This window comes from Myotis lucifugus, unplaced genomic scaffold (genome assembly GCF_000147115.1).
Source record: "Myotis lucifugus unplaced genomic scaffold, Myoluc2.0 scaffold_9, whole genome shotgun sequence".
Lineage (NCBI taxonomy): Eukaryota > Metazoa > Chordata > Mammalia > Chiroptera > Vespertilionidae > Myotis > Myotis lucifugus.
In genome coordinates, this window is record NW_005871057.1 from 507,013 (window position 1) to 527,371 (window position 20,359).

General features: G+C 35.2%; 1 protein-coding gene across 5 annotated transcripts in view; it reads right to left on the minus strand.

Annotated features, from left to right (window-relative positions):
* Positions 1 to 6,379: 6,379 nt before the first annotated feature.
* The window catches only part of NAP1L1 (nucleosome assembly protein 1 like 1), a 33,871-nt gene continuing 19,891 nt past the window's right edge, over positions 6,380 to 20,359 (minus strand). For 2 of the 5 annotated variants that reach the window (XM_023749741.1, XM_006083944.3), the window contains 12 exons: positions 16,419 to 16,560; positions 15,897 to 15,977; positions 14,914 to 15,042; positions 13,783 to 13,854; positions 12,614 to 12,753; positions 12,023 to 12,168; positions 11,907 to 11,926; positions 11,135 to 11,257; positions 10,463 to 10,492; positions 9,907 to 9,954; positions 8,596 to 8,665; positions 6,380 to 7,928 (listed from right to left, as the gene is read on the minus strand). In XM_023749741.1, coding sequence (XP_023605509.1) covers positions 8,630 to 8,665; positions 9,907 to 9,954; positions 10,463 to 10,492; positions 11,135 to 11,257; positions 11,907 to 11,926; positions 12,023 to 12,168; positions 12,614 to 12,753; positions 13,783 to 13,854; positions 14,914 to 15,042; positions 15,897 to 15,977; positions 16,419 to 16,560 — 967 coding nt within the window. In that variant the 3' untranslated portion in view covers positions 6,380 to 7,928; positions 8,596 to 8,629. Of the gene's footprint in view, positions 7,929 to 8,595; positions 8,666 to 9,906; positions 9,955 to 10,135; positions 10,232 to 10,462; positions 10,493 to 11,134; positions 11,258 to 11,906; positions 11,927 to 12,022; positions 12,169 to 12,613; positions 12,754 to 13,782; positions 13,855 to 14,913; positions 15,043 to 15,896; positions 15,978 to 16,418; positions 16,561 to 16,799; positions 16,882 to 20,359 lie in introns of those variants that run through there. The other 3 variants (XM_023749740.1, XM_023749739.1, XM_014451417.2) reach the window with 3 other exon arrangements.

Genomic DNA, 20,359 nt, shown 5'->3' on the forward strand with positions numbered 1-20,359 from the left:
GTCATTGAACTTCTATCCTTACATATAGAGGGAATAATTACCATTGGTAAACAAGTATGAAGATTAAATAAGAGATTACTTCTATTGTCTTAACTGATTAAATACACGTGGGTCTTCCAAAAATGCTGATTAAGATTAATAAAAGCCCTAGCTGGTTTGGCTCAGTGGATAGAGCACTGGCCTGCGGACTGAAGGGTCCCAGGTTTAATTTCAGTCAAGGGCATATGCCTGGATTGTGGGGTCGATCCCCAGTAGGGAGTGTGTAGGATGCAGCTGATCAATTCTCTCATCATTGATGTTTCTATCTCCCTCCTCTCTGAAATCAATAAAAATATATTTTTTAAAAGAAATTATTTTAAAAGATTTATAATGCTACAAAAGCAAATATCCCTCCTAGTTTAGAATACAAACAGTATAGCAATGAAGTTTTTCTCTGAGCCCCTCACTGTATATTATACCCAACCTTAGAAATCTGTATTTAATTATCATCTTATACCACTTGAGGTTTCTTTACTTATCAAGACATTTTTATGATTCATAAAAATTGTGTAGAACAAATTCAAGTGATTCCAATACGATAGGAAATTTTTCTCCATAAACAGGTATCTCATCTAATAAGAGTAATATGTTAACCATCACTCCATGACAAAGATGGCGGTGCCCATAGTGGCCGGGGTGGGATGTTGGCGGTGTCACCCTGGCAATGTGAGCCTAGCGTCCATGAGGAGGGAGGGGAGAGGAGGGGGCTTGGGCCAGAGGCTGGGGCAAGGGACTGGATTCATTGCAGGCTGGGCTAAGGGACGACCCCCCCCCCCCCCCCCCCCCCACACACACACACCCATGCATGAGTTTCGTGCACTGGGCCTCTAGTACAATATACAATTTAACGTTTATGTTTCTGGTTATTTTGGAAAACTATTGCAGCTTTTGCTGTATCAATACTATTGTAGCCAACGGTATTTTCCAAAAAAGACAGTTTGTGGCATAAGATTCCAGTTAACTTTTCCAAAATCTTACCATTCCTCCAGCAATGTGTAGTCCCCTCCCATTAAACCTCAGTGACTGACTCTATAACCAATACAGTACAGAAGCGATGACTTCTCAGGATAGGCCACAAAAAGGATACTGTTGACTCACTCTTGGAAACCAGTCATCATCCTGTGAGACAATGTCTAGGTAGAGCTCTGACCACATCCCAGCTGAAGTTTCATCTAACATCAACCACCTGTACATGAAGAACCTTCAGATGATTCCATTTGCTTCCCTTTAAAACCTGCCCCTGCTGAGACTGGTCGGAAATGAACTATCCAGTCAGCCAAACAAATCTTGTTAATGCTTTAAGTTTTGGTAGTGCTCTCGTTATGCAGTACTAGGTAACTGCAACTGTTGATACACTGTCCACACTGTAATAGTCCCACTGAGTTTATGAACAATATTCACAGTCCAGCTGTTTTATTGGTTTCCTCAAAAGCGACTCTGTAGGAATGTGACAACTACAAAGGATCTTGGAGTATCTTGGTTGACATAAAATTGAAATAATGAGAATCGATTTAACTTGCTACATGGCCCCATATAGTATTACTAGAGTCCTAGTGCATGGATTGTGCACTGCTGGGTTCCCTCGGCCTGGCCTGAGGGGATCAGCTGAAACCAGCTCTCCAACATACCCCAAGGGACCCCACCAGTGCACAATCAGGACTGGGGAAGGACCGAGGGAGGGCTCCAGGGCATGTCCAGCCCATCTTACCCAGCCGGACCCCAGCAGCAATCTAACCTACTGGTCAGAGCATCTGCCTCCTGGTGATCAGTGCGCATCATAGCAACTGGTTGAACGTTTGGACACTTAGCATATTAGGCTTTTATTATATAGGATGGTTGGTACACTGGAGGGAATGCAGATAAACCCTGAGTAATGTACATACAAAAATTTGCTATATACTTACCATCTTCAAAGTCCAGTATTAGAAACTAGGAAACCCAATGGTGAGCAAGTATCCCTAGAGTACTTCTTGAATAGAACCAGTTCAGAACTGAAGAGTAAATAGAAAGGTGATCATGTTGAACTAATAAAACATATACACAAAGATCAGTTGCAGAAAGTGAATGAAGACAGACAAGCAGAGCTGAAATCGCAAATGCAGGCAGATAGGTTGGGTTGCTGCTGCCCAAGTTGCTCTAAAGCAGTGGTTCTCAACCTTCCTAATGCAGCAACCCTTTTAATACAGTCCCTCATGTTGTGGTGACCCCCCAACCATAAAATTTTCGTTGCTATTTCATAACTAATTTTGCTACTGTTATTAATCGTAATGTAAATATCTGATGTGCAGGATGTATTGTTACAAATTGAACATAAAGCATAGTGATTAATCACAAAAACAATGTAATTATGTTTTCCGATGGTCTTAGGCAACCCCTGAAAGGGTCGTTTAACCCCAAAGGGGTCGCGACCCACAGGTTGAGAACCGCTGCTCTAAAGGTTCTAGGTTTACTCACCAAGGCAACTGAACAGCAAAGAAATCCAGCCTGTATTGTTTTGGAACACTTATGTATTGACTACCCTGATCCAAGCCGAAAATCACATCGGATCTCAACAGACACCTCTCATAGTCCATATCCAGGGGTCCACGTAGATGTTAGGGATGTACAGGACAGGCTGACAAATTATGACTTCTTAGTTTTACCCTAAATCACTTCAGGACCCAGCCAAAGACAAAATAAATCAGCATACGAAAACATTTTTTATTTCAGAGAGGAGAGGGCAATAGAAATATCAATGAGAATCATTGATTGGTTGCCTCTTCCTGCACGCCCCCTATTGGGATCAAGTTTGCAACCCAGGCATGTGCCCTTAATCAGAATCGAACCTGGGACCCTTCAGTGAGCAGGCCTCTATCCACTAAGCCAAACAGAATAGGGCAACATGCATTTTTTAAAAATTAGATCCTTAAACTGACTTTAAGTGTGGCAAATTCTCTTCAAATTCTACATGAAAATCTTCAAAATGTTTATTATGCAGTCTAAAACTGTACATCAAACAGGGCACCTCTTAGCCAGGAGTGATTTTACCTTTAGAACAAAAGAAACAGGCCTCTTCCAACTACTTCTGAAATTAAAGGCTAACATCAATTTAAAGATTGATCTTAATCACTAACTCAAGATTTTGTTAGAATGCACACCTTATTAAAAACTCATTATGCATGTTCTAAGTATTCTGCAAGTACTAGTATGTCCTCAGTGCTAACAAATCTTTCACAACTTATTAAATAAAACAGAGCCTGGCCCTAGGTGGTTTGGTTCAGTGGATAGAGCTTTGGCCTGCGGACTGAACGGTCCCAGGTTCCATTACCGTCAAGGGCACATGCCCAGGTTGCAGGCTCGATCCCCAGTAGGGGGCGTGCAGGAGGCAGCGAATCAATGATTCTCTCATTCTCTCATCATTGATATTTTTATCTCTCCCTCTCCTTTCCTCTCTGAAATCAATAAAAATATATTTTAAAAAAAACCCAGCCTGAATAAACATAAATGGAATGGCTGGTTACCATTCCTACTTTGCAATGTAAGAACTATTTTATTGCAATGTCCATTAAATATGTCAATCATTTGTTTAGGGCCCACAGGGTTAGTCTTAAAATTAGATTTATTTTTTTACTCATGAAGGTAGTTATAAACATGGACTTGGGCAAGGTTAGGAATCCCATTGTGTTCCACTAACTTTGAAGGAACCAGTGTGTTAGTTTCTGATGTTTCCTAAGTCTATTGAAACAAGGACATCCCAGAAATAAGCACACCCAGCACCCAGACTTGGATTCTAAATACCATTCCCCTTAAAAGGTTCCAGAAATCCTTAGAGAAATACCCAATTTCAGGGCTGGGACAGAAAAAGTCTAAGAGAAGCCCCCAGTCTTTTTGGAACTGAAGTATATTAATTGTTCAATTGATGCAAAACATACCAAACGTGCAGAGGAACCAGCTTGGAAATACTACTGGTCAAATCTGGGATGATTTAAGCATCAAAATGAACTGTGATTGCATAGTAAGTTCTCCTGATTTTTAATTGTTCTGTGATTCTCTAAGAATGTCTCCAGTAATGAGCAACCGCTGCATTTAGAGGGTGAAAGGGCATGTCTGCAACTTTGTCAAAGTTTAAAAAAAAATATGCATACACAATATAAATTTATGTAGCACAATCAATAACTGGTGTTGAGTAAAGAACATATAGAAATTCTTTCAACTGTTAGAAAAAAAGAAACATTGATAAGCACCTCCTTCTGCCAAAATCCTGGTATTTTACTTCATTGCAGATAAAAGGAAATTTGCCCTGCTTTTGACAGAGCAGCCTCTAATTAGCCTTGAGGCCACTAGCATAAATGTCCTTATTTTAGTTTAAAAATTCTTGGAAGATTTCACTTTTGAAATACTAAGGTAGTTTCCAGTGTTTAAAACACTTTAAAAAGTAACAATTTTCACCCTAGCCAGTTCAATTTGTACAACCTCAGAGGGGCCTCATGTGGGAGGTAACCAATAGATGTTTCTAGCTGTCTTCCCCTCCTCCCTTCCACGATCTCTAAAAATCAATGGAAAAACATCCTCAGGTGAGGATTAACCAAAAAAACCCACAAAAGTAACTATTTTACCACTCCATGAAAAGCTGAGCTACAACTGCCTAATTTCATTATGAAAAATTATAAATATTACTATCATTAACTCTTGCTGCGATCTGCCAACTTCTGGTCCTTTTTTTATTTTTCATCACTTGTCCCCAGTTCTTGCTTTTAAGTTTAAAATACATGAAGATATAAAAGCACTGCTTTGATTTTTAAGCAACATTTCACCCCAAGTTTCAAAATTAAACAACTGCATTAAGGACTTATTTCCTGCTGACAATTTATTATTTCTAAATTGTTAGGCTTTGTTTCTCATTTTATACTTAAACACAAGATACAAAGAATGCTGTATTTTTTGAAAATGTAATCAACTAAATACAATAAAAATTTCTCATGGATAAACACTTATCGTTCAATAATTTCACACTCCAACAAAGATGTTTCCATTTCTCTGAAGTTCTTAATCAGTCCAAGAACTTGGTTAAATTTTATCCAATTTACTGTTTAATAACTGAATTTTTAAACCAGCATACAAAAAATCATCACTACACAGCTAAAAATTAATCTGTTAATTTCACCATTTAATTTTCAGCTATTAGAGTGTTTTAAGTTGCAAATTACCTAAATTATGAATATTTTCAAAACAAAACGGTTTACAATTACCAATATACAGTGAAGATTAAAAAAAAACACACCCCTATACCAAATTCACATGCTTTTTCTTTTCAAAGGCTCCTATAAAGAATGTATGCTTCCTCTAAAGCCAATCGTTTATTTTGTACATTTAAAAAACATCTGGTTTAAACAGTTAAAAATATAAATGCTACAATTTTTATAAGATCATCCCATAAAAATGGACTCAAATGCTAAACCATGCCCTGAAATCAAATATTTAAATATTTTAATATTAGCTTAATATTTCTGCATGGTCTGATGCTTTCACAATTCAAAAGTTTTATATTTTTAATAATGGGAATTGTCTACAACTCGGATAAACCCACAAATTCAGTCTGAAAAGCAGTAGTAACATAGTTAATTCAATTATCTTAGAGGACGTATATACCAAATCAATCTCATTAACCTATTAAAAAATAATGAAAGTATTTCTATCAAAGCTAATGTCTCCTTTTCAGGTTTATTTATTAAATGAGCTAAAAAAGGAAATAGAAGCCCGTTTTCCTTAAGTACTATTCTAAGCCAATTCCACACAATTAAGATATTTTTGTCACCATACTGCTTCAATGAATTAGATAAAAGAATTCTGAGAAATTCCATACATTTAACTTTCAGACATCCATGTTAAACTAAAAACTACTAGTAATTGGTTTATGGAATTGTTGCTCTCTGCTTACCAATTTGAATGACTGTAAAATGTCAAATGTTTTCAAAGTATTACTTTTTAGGTGATCAGATTGGATATTACCATTTACTATATGGGGGGGCGGTGGCGGTGGCGGTGGCGGTGGGGGGGGGGGGGGGATGAGAACTTGGCAGCCAATGCCTGGGCTTATAACTAAAAGCTTGAAGTCATCTCAAAAATGTCTACAGTTAAGCCAGTAAAATCTGTAGAACTGTGCAAGTCCCTTTTAGTCTTCCAATAGAAACTCCACTCAGCAGGGCTTGGGAGGTTGCTCATAATTTAAAAGTAATCAAATTTACAGACCATCATGGTCTAAGCACAGAATAGCCAACTCTAAACATCTCTACTCTGTTCTTACAAAAAGGTAGTATTTTTATTTAAAAACCACCCAAAACATCACCAGTACATTTTATAGAATTAAATGCAAATTTTATTAAGGTCTTCCAATTACATATCTCAAATTTCTTGAATGGAATAGAACCATTTGGAACTGGAAAGATGGCAGAGATGAACACTGATATCCCTTGAAACCCCAACTTTATTAATAAAGAGCAATTCCTCTGCAAATCACATTGCCCTTATATAACAAGATGAAATAGTATCTTCTCCCTCACTTTGGCAATAGCTATTTCCTAATGAAAAAAAAGAATATAGTGGTTTTGCTACTTAAAGTTCATATAAAAATGAGAACCTATCTTTAGGTTAACATTTTTAAAGTTCAGATGTGTTCAAATGAGCTATAGGTACAAAAAAACATTAGTTCAGAAGGTCTAATCAAAGCAACCAAAATCATTTTGAAAATGAAGAGGAAAAACATCAGGTGTTTTCATGGCATCCCCCCCCCCCCCCAATAAACTATTGCAATTGGTTAAGGATTTCCAGCAGTTAATTAAAATCTCAGGAGTGAAAAAGATAGTACTATACAAATAACAAAATGTATTCACTCACATTCTAAGACCATAATACTAAATTTTCAAAATGGAAGCTCTATCATTTCTAAAAATGAACCTAATGTTATTTTATTACAAGCAGAAACTCTAAGCTGTTTCCCAATTACAATCTAATTAGTCCACCCTCACTGCCAAACCTTTAAGTTCACCAGAAAAAATCAACAGTAATTAGCCTGAGGTATTTTAAATGTGGCTCTACAGTATCAAATTTAATGGGATTCCCCCAACCCCCTTAAAAACGGTCTTACTTCTATTTTAGAACCATGATCTCTATGGTCATAACAAAAATACCTAAAACGATCCTTGGACCTTTGAAATAGTTGGTTATCCATCCACTTCTATTAAATAAGGAGCCACTAAAAGAGCACTGCCTGACCAGATCCAGAGTAAACTACTTAACTTTTGCTTTCTGGTTTATTTAGCAAACTGTGGTAGACTAAAAGGCTGAGTATCATACTTGTGGTGCAAAAAGTTCCAAATTTTTAAGCTTTCAATAGGTTGAGAAACATTTCATATATAATTTAAGTTAATATGTCTAACACATGTGAGGTAGTTAAGTAAACAGTACTACCCATTTTAATACATAGTAAACAGAAGGATGGGTAAACAACATACTCATATTTTAAACAGTAAGTATTGGAATTCATCAGAGGCTTGAGGCCTTCTCTCATTCTAACCAAAGGAAATAAAACTTAACTTACTCTTTAAAAAAAATTACACCATTTGTCTTTTTTTAATACTTTCTTATTAAATGTAGTACACCTCGTCCAGAGTTGGCACCCTTTTCTTCAATATAATAGTAAACTGGGCACAATACTTAATTCAAGCTAAGGCTTCACTTCTGCCTGAATAAGTACAAAATTGTAAGACATTATCTTGTGAGAACTAAAATTATATTTGACATTTTTATTTTAGGCTACAAACAAGCAAACAAACAAAGAAACAACAAAAAACTTGAAATGAACTTGTCAAATGATGAAAATTCATCCTTTCCAGGGAAGCAGAAGGTAGACCCTACCACAAAGAAGAGATGTTTAGTTAATGGAGGTTAAATTTAAAAGTACAGTTAAAATAATAAAGCTTAATGTCTGAAAATACTAGGTTTTCATTTGTCTCCCTATGGTAACTAACCAATAACCATACAATTGAGTTAGGGTTCTTTATAGTTAATTATGTCACCTAAAATATTAAAAATCCATTAAACAATCAAAATTAATAGATGTGGTCTTACTGGAAATTCTTAACCACAGATTGTCTTGACCAGTTTGTTTTTAAAATGAATTGTTTCAGTATAGGCACTGCATCTCTATAACAAAGTAATGAAAGACAAAACTTAAATCCACTTAACTACCAGCTGAAAAAAATACTTTGGTTCTTCAGGAAAAAAATTAGGAAAACAAAAAAAATCTGTTTCATTTAATAGTTTGTTTATTTTCATAGCTGTATCTAACAGTTACATGATAAAAATACCCCAGAAGAACCAAACTATGTAGCAATGAATGAAAATGTGTGAGAGAATTTCTGCATTCAACCTATCTGGCAGAAAAACTAAATTTAAAATGCTAGGTAGAACAAAATTGTCTTTAAAATATCAATTCCTTCCCTTTAAAAAAATTATTGAGTCTACCAAGAAAATACAAAAACATAAGTCTGTAAATAATAGTTGTATTTAGGCTATTACAGTGCAGGTTATCCTCAAGGCCATACATCCTGCTTCACTGCTGCTTGCACTCTGCTGGGTTTTGATCCTTCTGTTAAAGGAAAACAACAAGTCAATCTGTTTTTTTCTACCAGCTTCAGTTAATATTTCATTAGTAATTAATGACCTTATCACATTATCTCACCGCTGTCAAAAATTTGGCAAATCAAAAAAGGGGTATTAGCAATGATAGCAAATTATTATTCAAACATTAGCAGATCATGAAAATGCTAAAATAAAATCCAAGTTTTATACTATTGAATGAACTCCATAAAATGAGACAGAGCCATAATCTTGAAAAATTAAATAACCAAGCAATTTGTTAGTTGTAATAGCCATTATTTTTGCCTTTTTATAGATTAGTTACTCAAAAAATACTAATTCCATTCATAATTTAGCTGTTAGGAGTAAGTCATATATGTTGGAATATTTAATTTGATTTTTAACTATCTCCTCTTACCTGCCCAGTACGTTAAAGTATCTTCTGGATATTTTGTAGCATTTAGCAAATGAGTGAATTAAAGAGAAACCAGTTTCAAAGGAATCCTGATAAAATGTACCATGTATTTTTTAAGAAAATAAAGGCCTTTACTAACCCTGATATGACAAATTTCTGGGATTCAGATGGAGAAGGGAGGTGGTTGGTAGAATCTAACAAGCAGTACTGCTCCCCTAATTCTCAAGTACTCCTACATTCAGATGGTTTAAAAGCTGACCTTTGTTTATAAGCTTTCCTTTGGAGGGGAAACAGCCTAAAATCACAAGCTGTGATTTAAAATGTTTCTAAAAAAATGTTAAAAAAAAATGTACATGATAGCATGCCATTAAAATAGAATCCTAGCCCAGCCAGTGTGGCTCACTGGTTGAGCATTGACCTATATACCAGGAAGTCACAGTTGGATTCCAGGTCCGGGCACATGCCTAGGTTGGGAGCTCAATCCCCAGTAGGCGGTGCTGGAAGCAGCCAATCAATGACTCTCTCATCATTGATGTTTCTCTCTCTGTCCCTCTCCCTTCCTTTCTGAAATCAATACAAGTGAAAATAAAAAGAATTCTAGTGCTTACTTAGCCTGGAATTTAAAAATATAAGGTCAGAACCTAAAATAAGTTTCTTAGGAGAGATGCATTGAAATTATGTGTACTGTTGAAATGCCAGTGAGGATTTTATATATATATATATATATTTATTTAATGGCCTAGACTTTAATGGATAAAATTAAACTTTATATTGAGATATTAACTTTTATTTAACCTGCCTTAAATTTAATAGAAAACAGCACTAATTATACTCACCTTTGAGTCATAGTCTGGATCATTTTCCTCATCTTCTTCTTCCCCTTCCTATATTAAAGTTCAAAATGCATCCATGAAGTAGGTACATAGTAGGCAAGAAATGGCTCATAATGTAGGAAGAATTTAAAACAAGTTACTCTATAGGTCAATAGAATTTCATGATTACAGAGTTTGGTGACAATGCAATTTAATATGAAAGCTTCTATTATGAAAAATTTCCCAACACAACTTGAGACATCCAGACAGCTTTTATTGAAAAGATTTACTGCAGCCAACGTGGGAAAAGTTTACTGCAGCTTTTGACTTCTTCAAAGAGCTGATAACCCTGCAGCAGAACAGAATTATTTGAAATAAAAAAAATGTTCTGAGTTTTACAATTTATTTATTGAAACCTTATACATACATTGTTTGGCTGTAGATTCTAAAATCATAATTTTTCCAAAAATGTTTTTATGCATTATCACAGAATAATGATTATAGCAAAGGAATACATAAGTCATTCAATTTGCTTCTCAATGTTTTAAACAGTATTATTTGCTCATTTGGTAAACATTACCTCATCCGCTTCTTCACCTTCTTCATCATACTAAAAAAAGGAAAAAAGGGTCAAGTTTGATGAATAAACTTTTGAGAACAGCATTATTTACATCCATCATTGTATCCACTAGTATCTAAAAAAAGGAAAAATATTTTCCCTAAAGTGAATGATTAAATGTGATGTAACAGCTATTATTGTAAATATTACTTTCTTATACTTAGGTGTGGAACACAAGGCACAAAATGTCTATCTGAATTATTGCCATTTAGCAATAAAAGACACCCAAACCTTTGACGGCAACCTAACTTTACCTAATCTTTAATTAATATTCCTTGGAATAAAAATTCTATGCTTCCTACTATTGTTAAGCACTAAAAAAAGTTCTTGGCATGTTTTATTTGGTCAAAGACAAGAGCATAATAGATCTACATTACTAACCAAACATTGTGAAGTTTCACTAATTCAGAGCAGTCTTCCTATTAGCAGAAAAATAAAAACTATAATAAATGAACCCAAAGAGAATCTATTTAAAACAACTCAGAAAATTTATCTACAGGACATCAGGAATTATCCTAATAGCATTATTCTGCTGTGCTTTCTAAAAATTACATCAATTCATTAAACCTCTCACCAGTTCTGACTATCATACACTCACTAAATGATTTTATTGCAGGATTCAGATCCACTCACATCATCATCATCATCTTCAATGGCTTCTCCAGTAAAGTACAACACTGATCTTGGGATTATACGCTCACGTAAAAAGTGACCAATTTCAAAGTCTGCAGCAAGGATAGCTTCAGCGTCATCATCCTATTTAAGAAAAACAAAAGCACAAAATTTAACTTTGTTACTTAATTCAGCACATGCAACACTCTTGGGTTTAAATCATGAAGTAACTCTCAACTTCACTTTTAACTTTCTGACATTTGAAAACTTACTTAAATGTGGTATGACCCACCAGTCATTTACAGTTTTTTAAAAAAAGAAAGTTAGCAGAACTGTGTATATACTCAGAAATTTGGGGGAGTAAAAATTAGTGAACTAGTTGTTTATTTTTTATGGCTTAAAAGTAAAATATAAATAAAGCAACTTAATTACATAACTGCCGTTTTCCTTTTAAAATATTAGTTACTGAAAACACCAAGTGGAATAATAGAATCTCACTCAGGCTTTCACAAATACATTCTAGTTTCAATAAGGAAGAAAACTATAGTCTTGAAAACTTTGAAACCCTCAAAGTATTTGCCAAGTTTCAAAAGAAAAGAAAATCTTGAGCATTTTAGCATTTCTCAGTGAAAGCACTATGAGCATTTTGAATGGAACTGTTCAGATGCATCGAGAGCTTCCCCATGCACTACAAACCTAGTGGCAACTACCCCAACTCCCCACTTTTTGAGAACCAGTCCTTTAATTTCATACACAGTAAACAATTCAACAATTAAATAACAATTCAGCTTACCAGATCTCCACTCTCAGGAACTGCAAAATTGAGAAGAGAAATTCAAATGAATAAAAAAAATTAAACAAAGCTTATAATAAAACAACCACCAATATGCAAACTAAAACACTATTTACCTTCAGGAGGGGCAAAAAAATTAAAGAACGAGTCATTAGAAACTGTTTTGGTCACAGTACGAACTGTCCCACGTCCCTTGTGTTTCTGTTTCTTTTTAATGGTTTTCAAAGTGACATTCTTCCCTTTTTTCCAGTCTATCTGGCACCTTCCAAACAAAGAGAAAAAGAAAAATCTCCTATCACAATTAACACATTACTTTCAACTGCTAAGACTTTCCCAAATAAATAGTATATTTAATTTCAAATTTTAGAGGGCAAAATTGGTCCAAGTGCTTTCTATAGCAGTGTAAAGAGAAAAATTTTATTTCTAACCAAATTTTTTCAATAAACATATTTACAATCACCATAAACTCACAATATAATAAATTTAAATGTGCACTTCCTTTGGAGAAATGTCTATAATATTAGCCATTTCCCAAGAAGAATTCTAGGAAAATGGCTAATTTCTCAGATAACATTTTACTCAAATATTTGGAGATAAACTATTTATGTATGTATCTAACACACAGACATGGAAATACCAATACCACAAATCATAAGTACTACAAATACAGACTTAACATTCTGTTAATATAAAAAAATTAAACTCACCCTGTACAACCCATAATTTCTGGTCCATCAAAAGAAAAGGGATCAGAATCATCTGGTTCTGACCTCATTCTGTATGTCTTTGTCAACACTTCATTTGTGAAATATTCATTGGGTTCAAAGTGAAATTCTAAAACAAAACTCTTTTTAAAAAAAGTAAAAAAAACGAATTAAATTCCTACATAATCAATTTCAATTCTTTAATAAGTAAAGCTTTATCTTTAGTTTTTATAAACATAAAATTCTAAGTGACAGTGTTTTTCCCACTCTGGGAAACAGTCAGATAAATCTCCTTTATGTTAAAAGCAAAATGATGCACAAATCTTAGTTCAGCATACAATACTATTTAGTAACATGTTTATGAAATAGGTTGGGCACATCTGAATAAACTGACCAAGTCCTCATTTCTCTCTCCATCCCCACAAAGAGAAATGTTAAATCTTCGACTAGAACCTAAGCTGGACAGAGAAAAGGCCCAACCTTATTACATGCCAATATAAGAATCTATAACCTTTAGTAGCTTTGCCCATACTTTACATTATACTACTGATGGTTTTGGGAAAAAGCTGTTGGTTGAGCTCTCATAATGGGAAATTAGGGGGCCCCCTCTAGTATCTTCTATTTTATGAAAGTCCCAGACACATGCCTTTTAATACAAAATAAGTACTTTTTTATTCATGTTTCCTTGGTATTATTTTTTTAATACATTTTAAATCCAGAAACAATGACAAACTATATTTTGAAAATAGTTAACAGGGAGGAAATGTTGCCCTAACTGGTTTGGCTCAGTGGATAGAGCATCAGCCTGCGGACTAAAGGGTCCCAGGTTCGATTCCGGTCAAGGACATGTGCCTTGGTTGCCGGCACGTTCCCAGTGGGGAGTGTGCAGGAGGCAACTGATCAATGCTTCTCTCTCATTGATGTTTCTAACTCTCCATCTCTCTCCCTTCCTCTCTGTAAAAAATCAATAAAATATATAAAATAAAGAGGGAGGAATCACATTATTAACATCTAAACATTTATTTCCTACCAATAATTAAGTATACTAAGTATCACTTTTAATATCTCATCCCCATCTCTAACCCTTAAATGTCACACCTCTTTTTAGAAAGTTCCACTTATTTATCTGTAAACATCTGTTACAAAAATTGAAAGTATTTCAAAGTTTTTACCATAGGCTGGCCAGCATCTGAGAACTTCACTTTAATATCTTTCAAGTGCTTCAGAATAGGTTCATCATGTTCCTTCAAATTAAAAGAAAAAAAATGAGTAAGTAATGTGGCATTTTAGGACTAGTGTTCTCCTACTGGACAATGAACACTGAAATGACTGACATTTTCAAGTTAAGTTTTATGTAGCGATGACTACATCATTATCCAGACTGAATGGGCTGAAGAGCACAAAACCAAGTCTAAAATAGGCATGTTTGCTTTTAAATGTTTCCTGATTGATTGTAACTGCTGCTCTTAGCTACTCTTGTTCCTTTCCTTCTTTCTGCTTGATGTTTTCCTACTTGGTTAAAGTAGAATTTCTATTAAGGAGTCATTGTTTTGAGACCATTTGTTTTTTTCTTGATACTAACTTCTAACAATCAAACTATCAGGAAACAAGTACTACAGTGCAGATGGCAGTGGCTCAAGAAATGCTTCTGATTATAAGACAATGTTTCCCAGAAAAAGTGACAACTGTAGAAGAGTTAAAGATAGTGCAGCTGGTGTAGCTCAGTGGTTCAGCATCAACCTATGAACCAAGAGGTCAAAGTTCAATTCCCGGTCAGGATTGCAGGCTCTATCCGTAGTATGTGGCATGCAGGAAGCAGCCAATCAATGATTCTGTCTCATCATTGATGTTTCTATCTGTTTCCCCCTCTCCCTTCCTCTCTAAAATCAATAAAAATAATATTTTTACAGCATTCTTATAAAATACAAATGTACTTTGGAATAGCTGTTTCAGACTGAAAAGGTCTTTTGGGTAAGACAATTGAAATGGTTAAATCTCTCACATCCTACCTCCACACTAAACATCTGAGACAGAAGGCACAAAACTATTGTCTGAGAAAGCACCAGACAATAATGACCAATTATTAAAGGGACTATTTCATTACCTATTTTTTAAAAATGAATCATAATTTATTTGGTTACATTAAAAAAAAAGCTGCAATTTCCCCTCTACAGACAACAGCTGTTTCAAAAGAAAGCAACCATTCTACAAATGTCAACTATGGAGAGACTAGTCATCAAACATTTAAATTTCAAAGGTTTACACTCTCTGAGGTAACCTGGTATTTTTATGAGTATTATTACCTGAACCATATCACTGAGCAAGTCAACATTCTTAAAAACAGTCAACCAAAATTCAGGAATTCCCTTGGGGTCTTGTTTTTCTTCATCCTTTTTCTCATCTTCAATTTTGACCTTTTCTTTCAGCTCCTCCTTGATAAATAACAGCATACATTACTGAAAACCTAAATTAAACCTCTTGATAAAATCGTATACATCCCCTTAAATTAAATGTAAGTATAGAAACCAACAAACCCTCAATCACTAATTATAACTTTCAGCCCCAACAGTTCTAGTCCAATTGTGTAAACACTGCTGTTACCCATACCAAACCTTACTTTTATAAATATTGCTACAACCATACTGCTCCCGAAGAGAACAGTTTAGTAGGTCACAGTTTACAGGACCATGAGGTGTAGAAAAAAGTTTTAGGAAAATAATTTTTTAAAGTCATGAAAAATAATTACTTTTAAGCATAGTAAACAGGAAAAGCAAAAGAAATATAAACCTTGTCCAATGCTTTATTCCTTGATGTTTTCTTATAAAAATACTAGTGACCCAGCGTGTGAAATCGCGGGAGACCCGGGACCCCAGACCCTGCCGAGTCCCGCGGCGCTGCGAGACTCAGAGTCAAGTCTCTGCCCAACCGCGGGCACCTCACTGCGTAGGCAGCCCCACCCACCCGCACATGCCTCGGCATTCACGCAGTCTCCTGGTGACCAGTCTTTGGTCATTATGGCATTAGGGCCACTGGGTTTTTATAATATAGATTATATTCTCTTAAGCAACCAACATTAAAATAGCAATTCTGGAGAAACAGGGTCATTTAACAGATCACTGGATTTGTGTCTCAGCTCTGCCATTATTAGTTGTGGGCAAGTCACCTAGAAGCCTCCATTTCCTCACTTGAAAAAAAGGGAACAATCCTTTGTATGTCATCATGAAGTTCGAAGGAAATGCTTTCACTCCCAAAGTATAAAACCCCCCCAATTAAAGTTGGTACCAACCGAAATGTCATCTTCCTCATCTGGTTTCCATTCACATTCTTCTTCCGTAGGTTCATAAATTGCATTAATGATCTCAAATCGCTAAAATGATTGAAGAAAAAAAAGCTTACATGATATCCAAGCTAAAAACTATCTGTTTCTCATTAGGAACCCATAGGTTTTAATTAATGCATACCATAACTTGAATTGCTATTATTGATAGTTTTCCCAAATACATCTAGTAACCATTTTTGCTGAGAGGTCTAAAGAAAGTTTATTTCTGGTCCTGGCCAATGTCTCAGTGGGTTGGGCATTGTCCTCATTCCCCGTCAGGGCACATGCCCAAGTTGTGGGCTCGATCCCAAGGGGGTGTGCAGAAGGCACCCAATTGATGTTTTGCTCTTACATTGATGTTCCTCTTTCTCTCTCTCTTCCTTCCTCTCCAAAAATCAATAAGAAATCTTTAAAAAAAAGTTTTGCTTCTGGAGCTTTATTACCTTCTCAAATTTTACATATCTAAAACAAAGTAATACAAAGCATTACCTTATCAAATAAAGGTTGATAGAGAACAGCATACTTTCTTTCAAGATCATGAACTTCCTCATAGAACTTGGCTTCTATCTGTGCACATTTGACTTGAAGGTTTTTGAGAGCATTCACTCGTCTTTTAACTACCTTAGGCAAGCTGAAAGATTAGAAAGCATCAATTACATAGCATGCCAGTAAGACACAAGTTACACTTCTTTTATCATTCTGAAATTGAAGCATAATAGGTTTCCTACTTGAAGCGAAGATATACTAACTCAAAATAATCTTTAAGAGGTATAAATGCATGGGCCTCTGTACTATAAAAGTTCAAAAGTAGATATTTAGCCGGATACATTAAACTGATAGGAAAATGTAAATCATATTATCAACCCAAACCTTTCATTGTATTCAAGTTCAACTTTGCACTTATGCACTGGCATCTCAGCTGTAAAATAGTCTTATCTTCTAAAGTTAAAAAGTCATGGCCCTAGTCAGTTTGGCTCAGTGGATAGAGCATTGGCCTGCAGACTGAAGAGTCCCAGGTTTGATTCTGGTCAAGGGCATGTACCTCAGTTGCAGGCTCCTCCCTGGTCCAGGCCCTGGTCAGGGCTTGTGCAGGAGGCAACCAATCGATGTGTTTATGTCACACTGATTTTTCTCTCTGTCTTTCCCCCTCTCTAAAATAGTCAATGGAAAAATATCCTCAGGTGAGGATTATTAAAAAAAAAAAAAAAGAAAAAAAAAGCTACCTACACTAATAAAAGAGAAATATGTAAATTGGTCATCACTCCGCTATACCCACCAGCCAATCAGGATGAGTACGCAAATTAACCCAACAAAGATGGCGGCCAGAGCGGAGAAGCCTAGCCTTGAGGCTTGGCTTCTCCTCTGTGGCCGGACCAAAGGCCTGGGTCCCAGGTGCCAGAGGAAAACCGGTGCCGGCAGCCAGGGGAAGGTCTATTGCGCGAATCTTCGTGCAACGGGCCTCTAGTGGAATGATAATACTAAATGATAACTGAACTTTCTTAAAACAAACAAACAGACAAAATAATATCTCACCTGTATAAGTTAGTATTAGGGGAAAGGAAGGGAGCATATATACTGGGAAATAGGACAGTACCCTAACACCATTATTTTCTATTGTAGTCTCTATTTAATTTGGAATTTGAAATTATATTAAATAAGACTATAATATTTTATGACAAGGGGACGTGTTTTTTTTTAACTAACAACTTGATTGAGATATAATTCATATATTATACAATTTACTATGGCACATAGATTTTTAAAAGGTTATACATACCTAGTCTGTGAGCCCCTCAAAGAATGCGCCCCTCAAAGAATGCTTACATGTATGAACCCCTCTACCTCCCCAAAATATGCTAACATTCAAAATTTACCCAACTTCAGTAAATCTGTGCAACAGATCCAGAATCCAGATTAGAATTTCCTGCCATAGACAGATTGTTGTAAATCAAGTAATATCTTACTTAATCACTTTAGTTAAGATAATCAAGTAAAGCCCTGGCCGGTTTGGCTCAGTGGATAGAGCGTCGGCCCTCGGACTGAAGAGTCCCGGATTCAATTCCTGTCAAGGGCACATGCCTGGGTTGCGGGCTCGATCCCCAGTTGGGAGAGTGCAGGAGGCCACTGATCAATGATGCTATCTTATCATTGATGTTTCTATCTCTCTTTCCCTCTCTCTTCCTCTCTGAAATCAATAAAAATATATTTTAAAAAAAGATAATCAAGTAAAAAAACAAATACCAAAACATTATCAACTTTATTTCTTACAAACAAAAAGCTTAATGTTCTGTCATTGGGCTGCTGACCCCTACTCCCACTCCGATGTGCACGTGTGCATGTACATATACCATACATTCACACATACACAAGCAACTTCCAAGATGGAAGTCTGTGTTTAACTGGTATGGGGTTGACCTACCACCTGGGAAAAACATCCTAGGATGACCAGAGTGGGTAGCCTTTAAGTTCTGCGCTTGCCTTTCAACACTCACTGCTGTCCCCTTCACCCTTCAGAGCCCAGTGCCAGTGTTTCTAGAATAGCAAGAATTTGGTGAAAACTGGACTGACTCAAAACCCACAAGCACTGACTCCACTTCCTCCAATCCAGATACAATGGATTACAATCAGGAGACTGCCTCCTCCCAAAGCAGCCAAAATATTGCCCAGAATTGTCAGCAAACTTTAAATCCGAAGTGACTGAAACTCTCCTTAGGCTCATCCCATCCCCTTCTCCTTAAACTCCACAGGATTGTCACAAACCAGAGTCTGATCTTCATTCCTCCCTCAATTCTTATCATAATCCCCAAGCTCTAAGGCCAAAATACCTAGACACTTGAGTACAGAATGAATGAAATACTTATCACCCGAAGCAGAATTATTAGACTAAGAATTTCAATAGAATATATATACTTAGAGAAGAGGGAAGATAGTAGCAGAATGAGACAAGACCAAGAAATCTGAAACAGGATTATTATGATAAATGCAGTAACTAAAATGACCAACAAATAGGATAAACAAGACAGGTTCAACTGAAGAAAGTCTGAGGTTGAAAAGCTCTCCAGATAGAAGAGACAGAAAAACTATGAGATATGAATGACAACTTTAACAATAGGGAGGTGAATATCTAAAAAAAGAGAGAATTTCTCAAAGTTAAAAAGCAATATGAAAATCTTTACCCTAACCCCAGACATGTTAATGAGATTTAGGAATATCAAAGACAAAAGAAAATTCTAAGAGTTTAATAAAGAAAGCAAATAACCTACAAAAGAAATCACACTGACATAAGGCTTCAAAAGAAAATACTGTATATATACAAGAATAAAGTGAAATTTTAAGATAATTGAGAACTTTAAAAAATAATTTGTAAGTTTAAAAAAAATCCACAAGAGGCTATATAGATAAGGTAAGGGTGGTCGAATACCTTGAGAAATTTTACTGTTGCCTTAAAGGAAAGAAATAGAGGACTAGAGAAATTATTTATAAGCAATATAGATATTGGTGAATTTAAAAAATCAATAGGAATAAATAAAATTAGGTATTGGGTTATGAGCCACTCTCCTATAAGAACAAAAAAAAGAATGCACTTAACTTTGAAACCAGAAGTCAACTTGTTCTATTCAATGGAAAACAGAAGACAAACCAAACAATAAATTTAAAAATAAGGAAAATATGGTAGCAATTGAGTCCAAAAATATTACCACTTTTAAGAAATGTAAAGAGTTGAAATTACTAATAAAGAAGCAAATATTCACATTAGAGTAAGATACAAGGATGGAAAAAGACATGCCAGGTAAACAAAACCCAAAAGAAAGCTATCTTAATCTCAGACAAACAGAATTACAACACAATCCACAACTGATGGATTTACAGTGAGAACAGATAAATTAAGATTTTAAACACATCCTTCCCAGACATCGTTAGATCAAGCAGACAATAATGAGAAGTAAGAAGAACCCAAACAACACAATGAGTAAGCTTGGGCTATTAATTTAAGCATATAGATCTTCATATTTAACATTCACAGAACATTTACAAAAACACAATATTAAGGTCAAAGAGAGAAATTAATCTCTTTAAAAAATTAAATGAACTAATAAGCATTCAATTAAAAAATTGTAAACAGAAAAAACCAAATAAGAGTGAGGCAACTAGCAAAACACAAAATACAAAGGGAAAATTATAACAGATTTTTAAAAATATGAATTATATACTAATCAATTTTAAACTTGGTAAAATGCATCCACTTTTTAGGAGAATATAAATTTTGAAGTTGGCATGAGAACTTGAAGAGATCAATTAGATTAAAAAAATAAGAAAAAATTCCCCAGAACTTCTACTTCCCAAATCCCAAAGATCCAAATCAATTTTTTAAGAGTTTTACCAACGGTTCAAGAAACAGTTAATTTCTATCTTATACAAGTCACTACAGG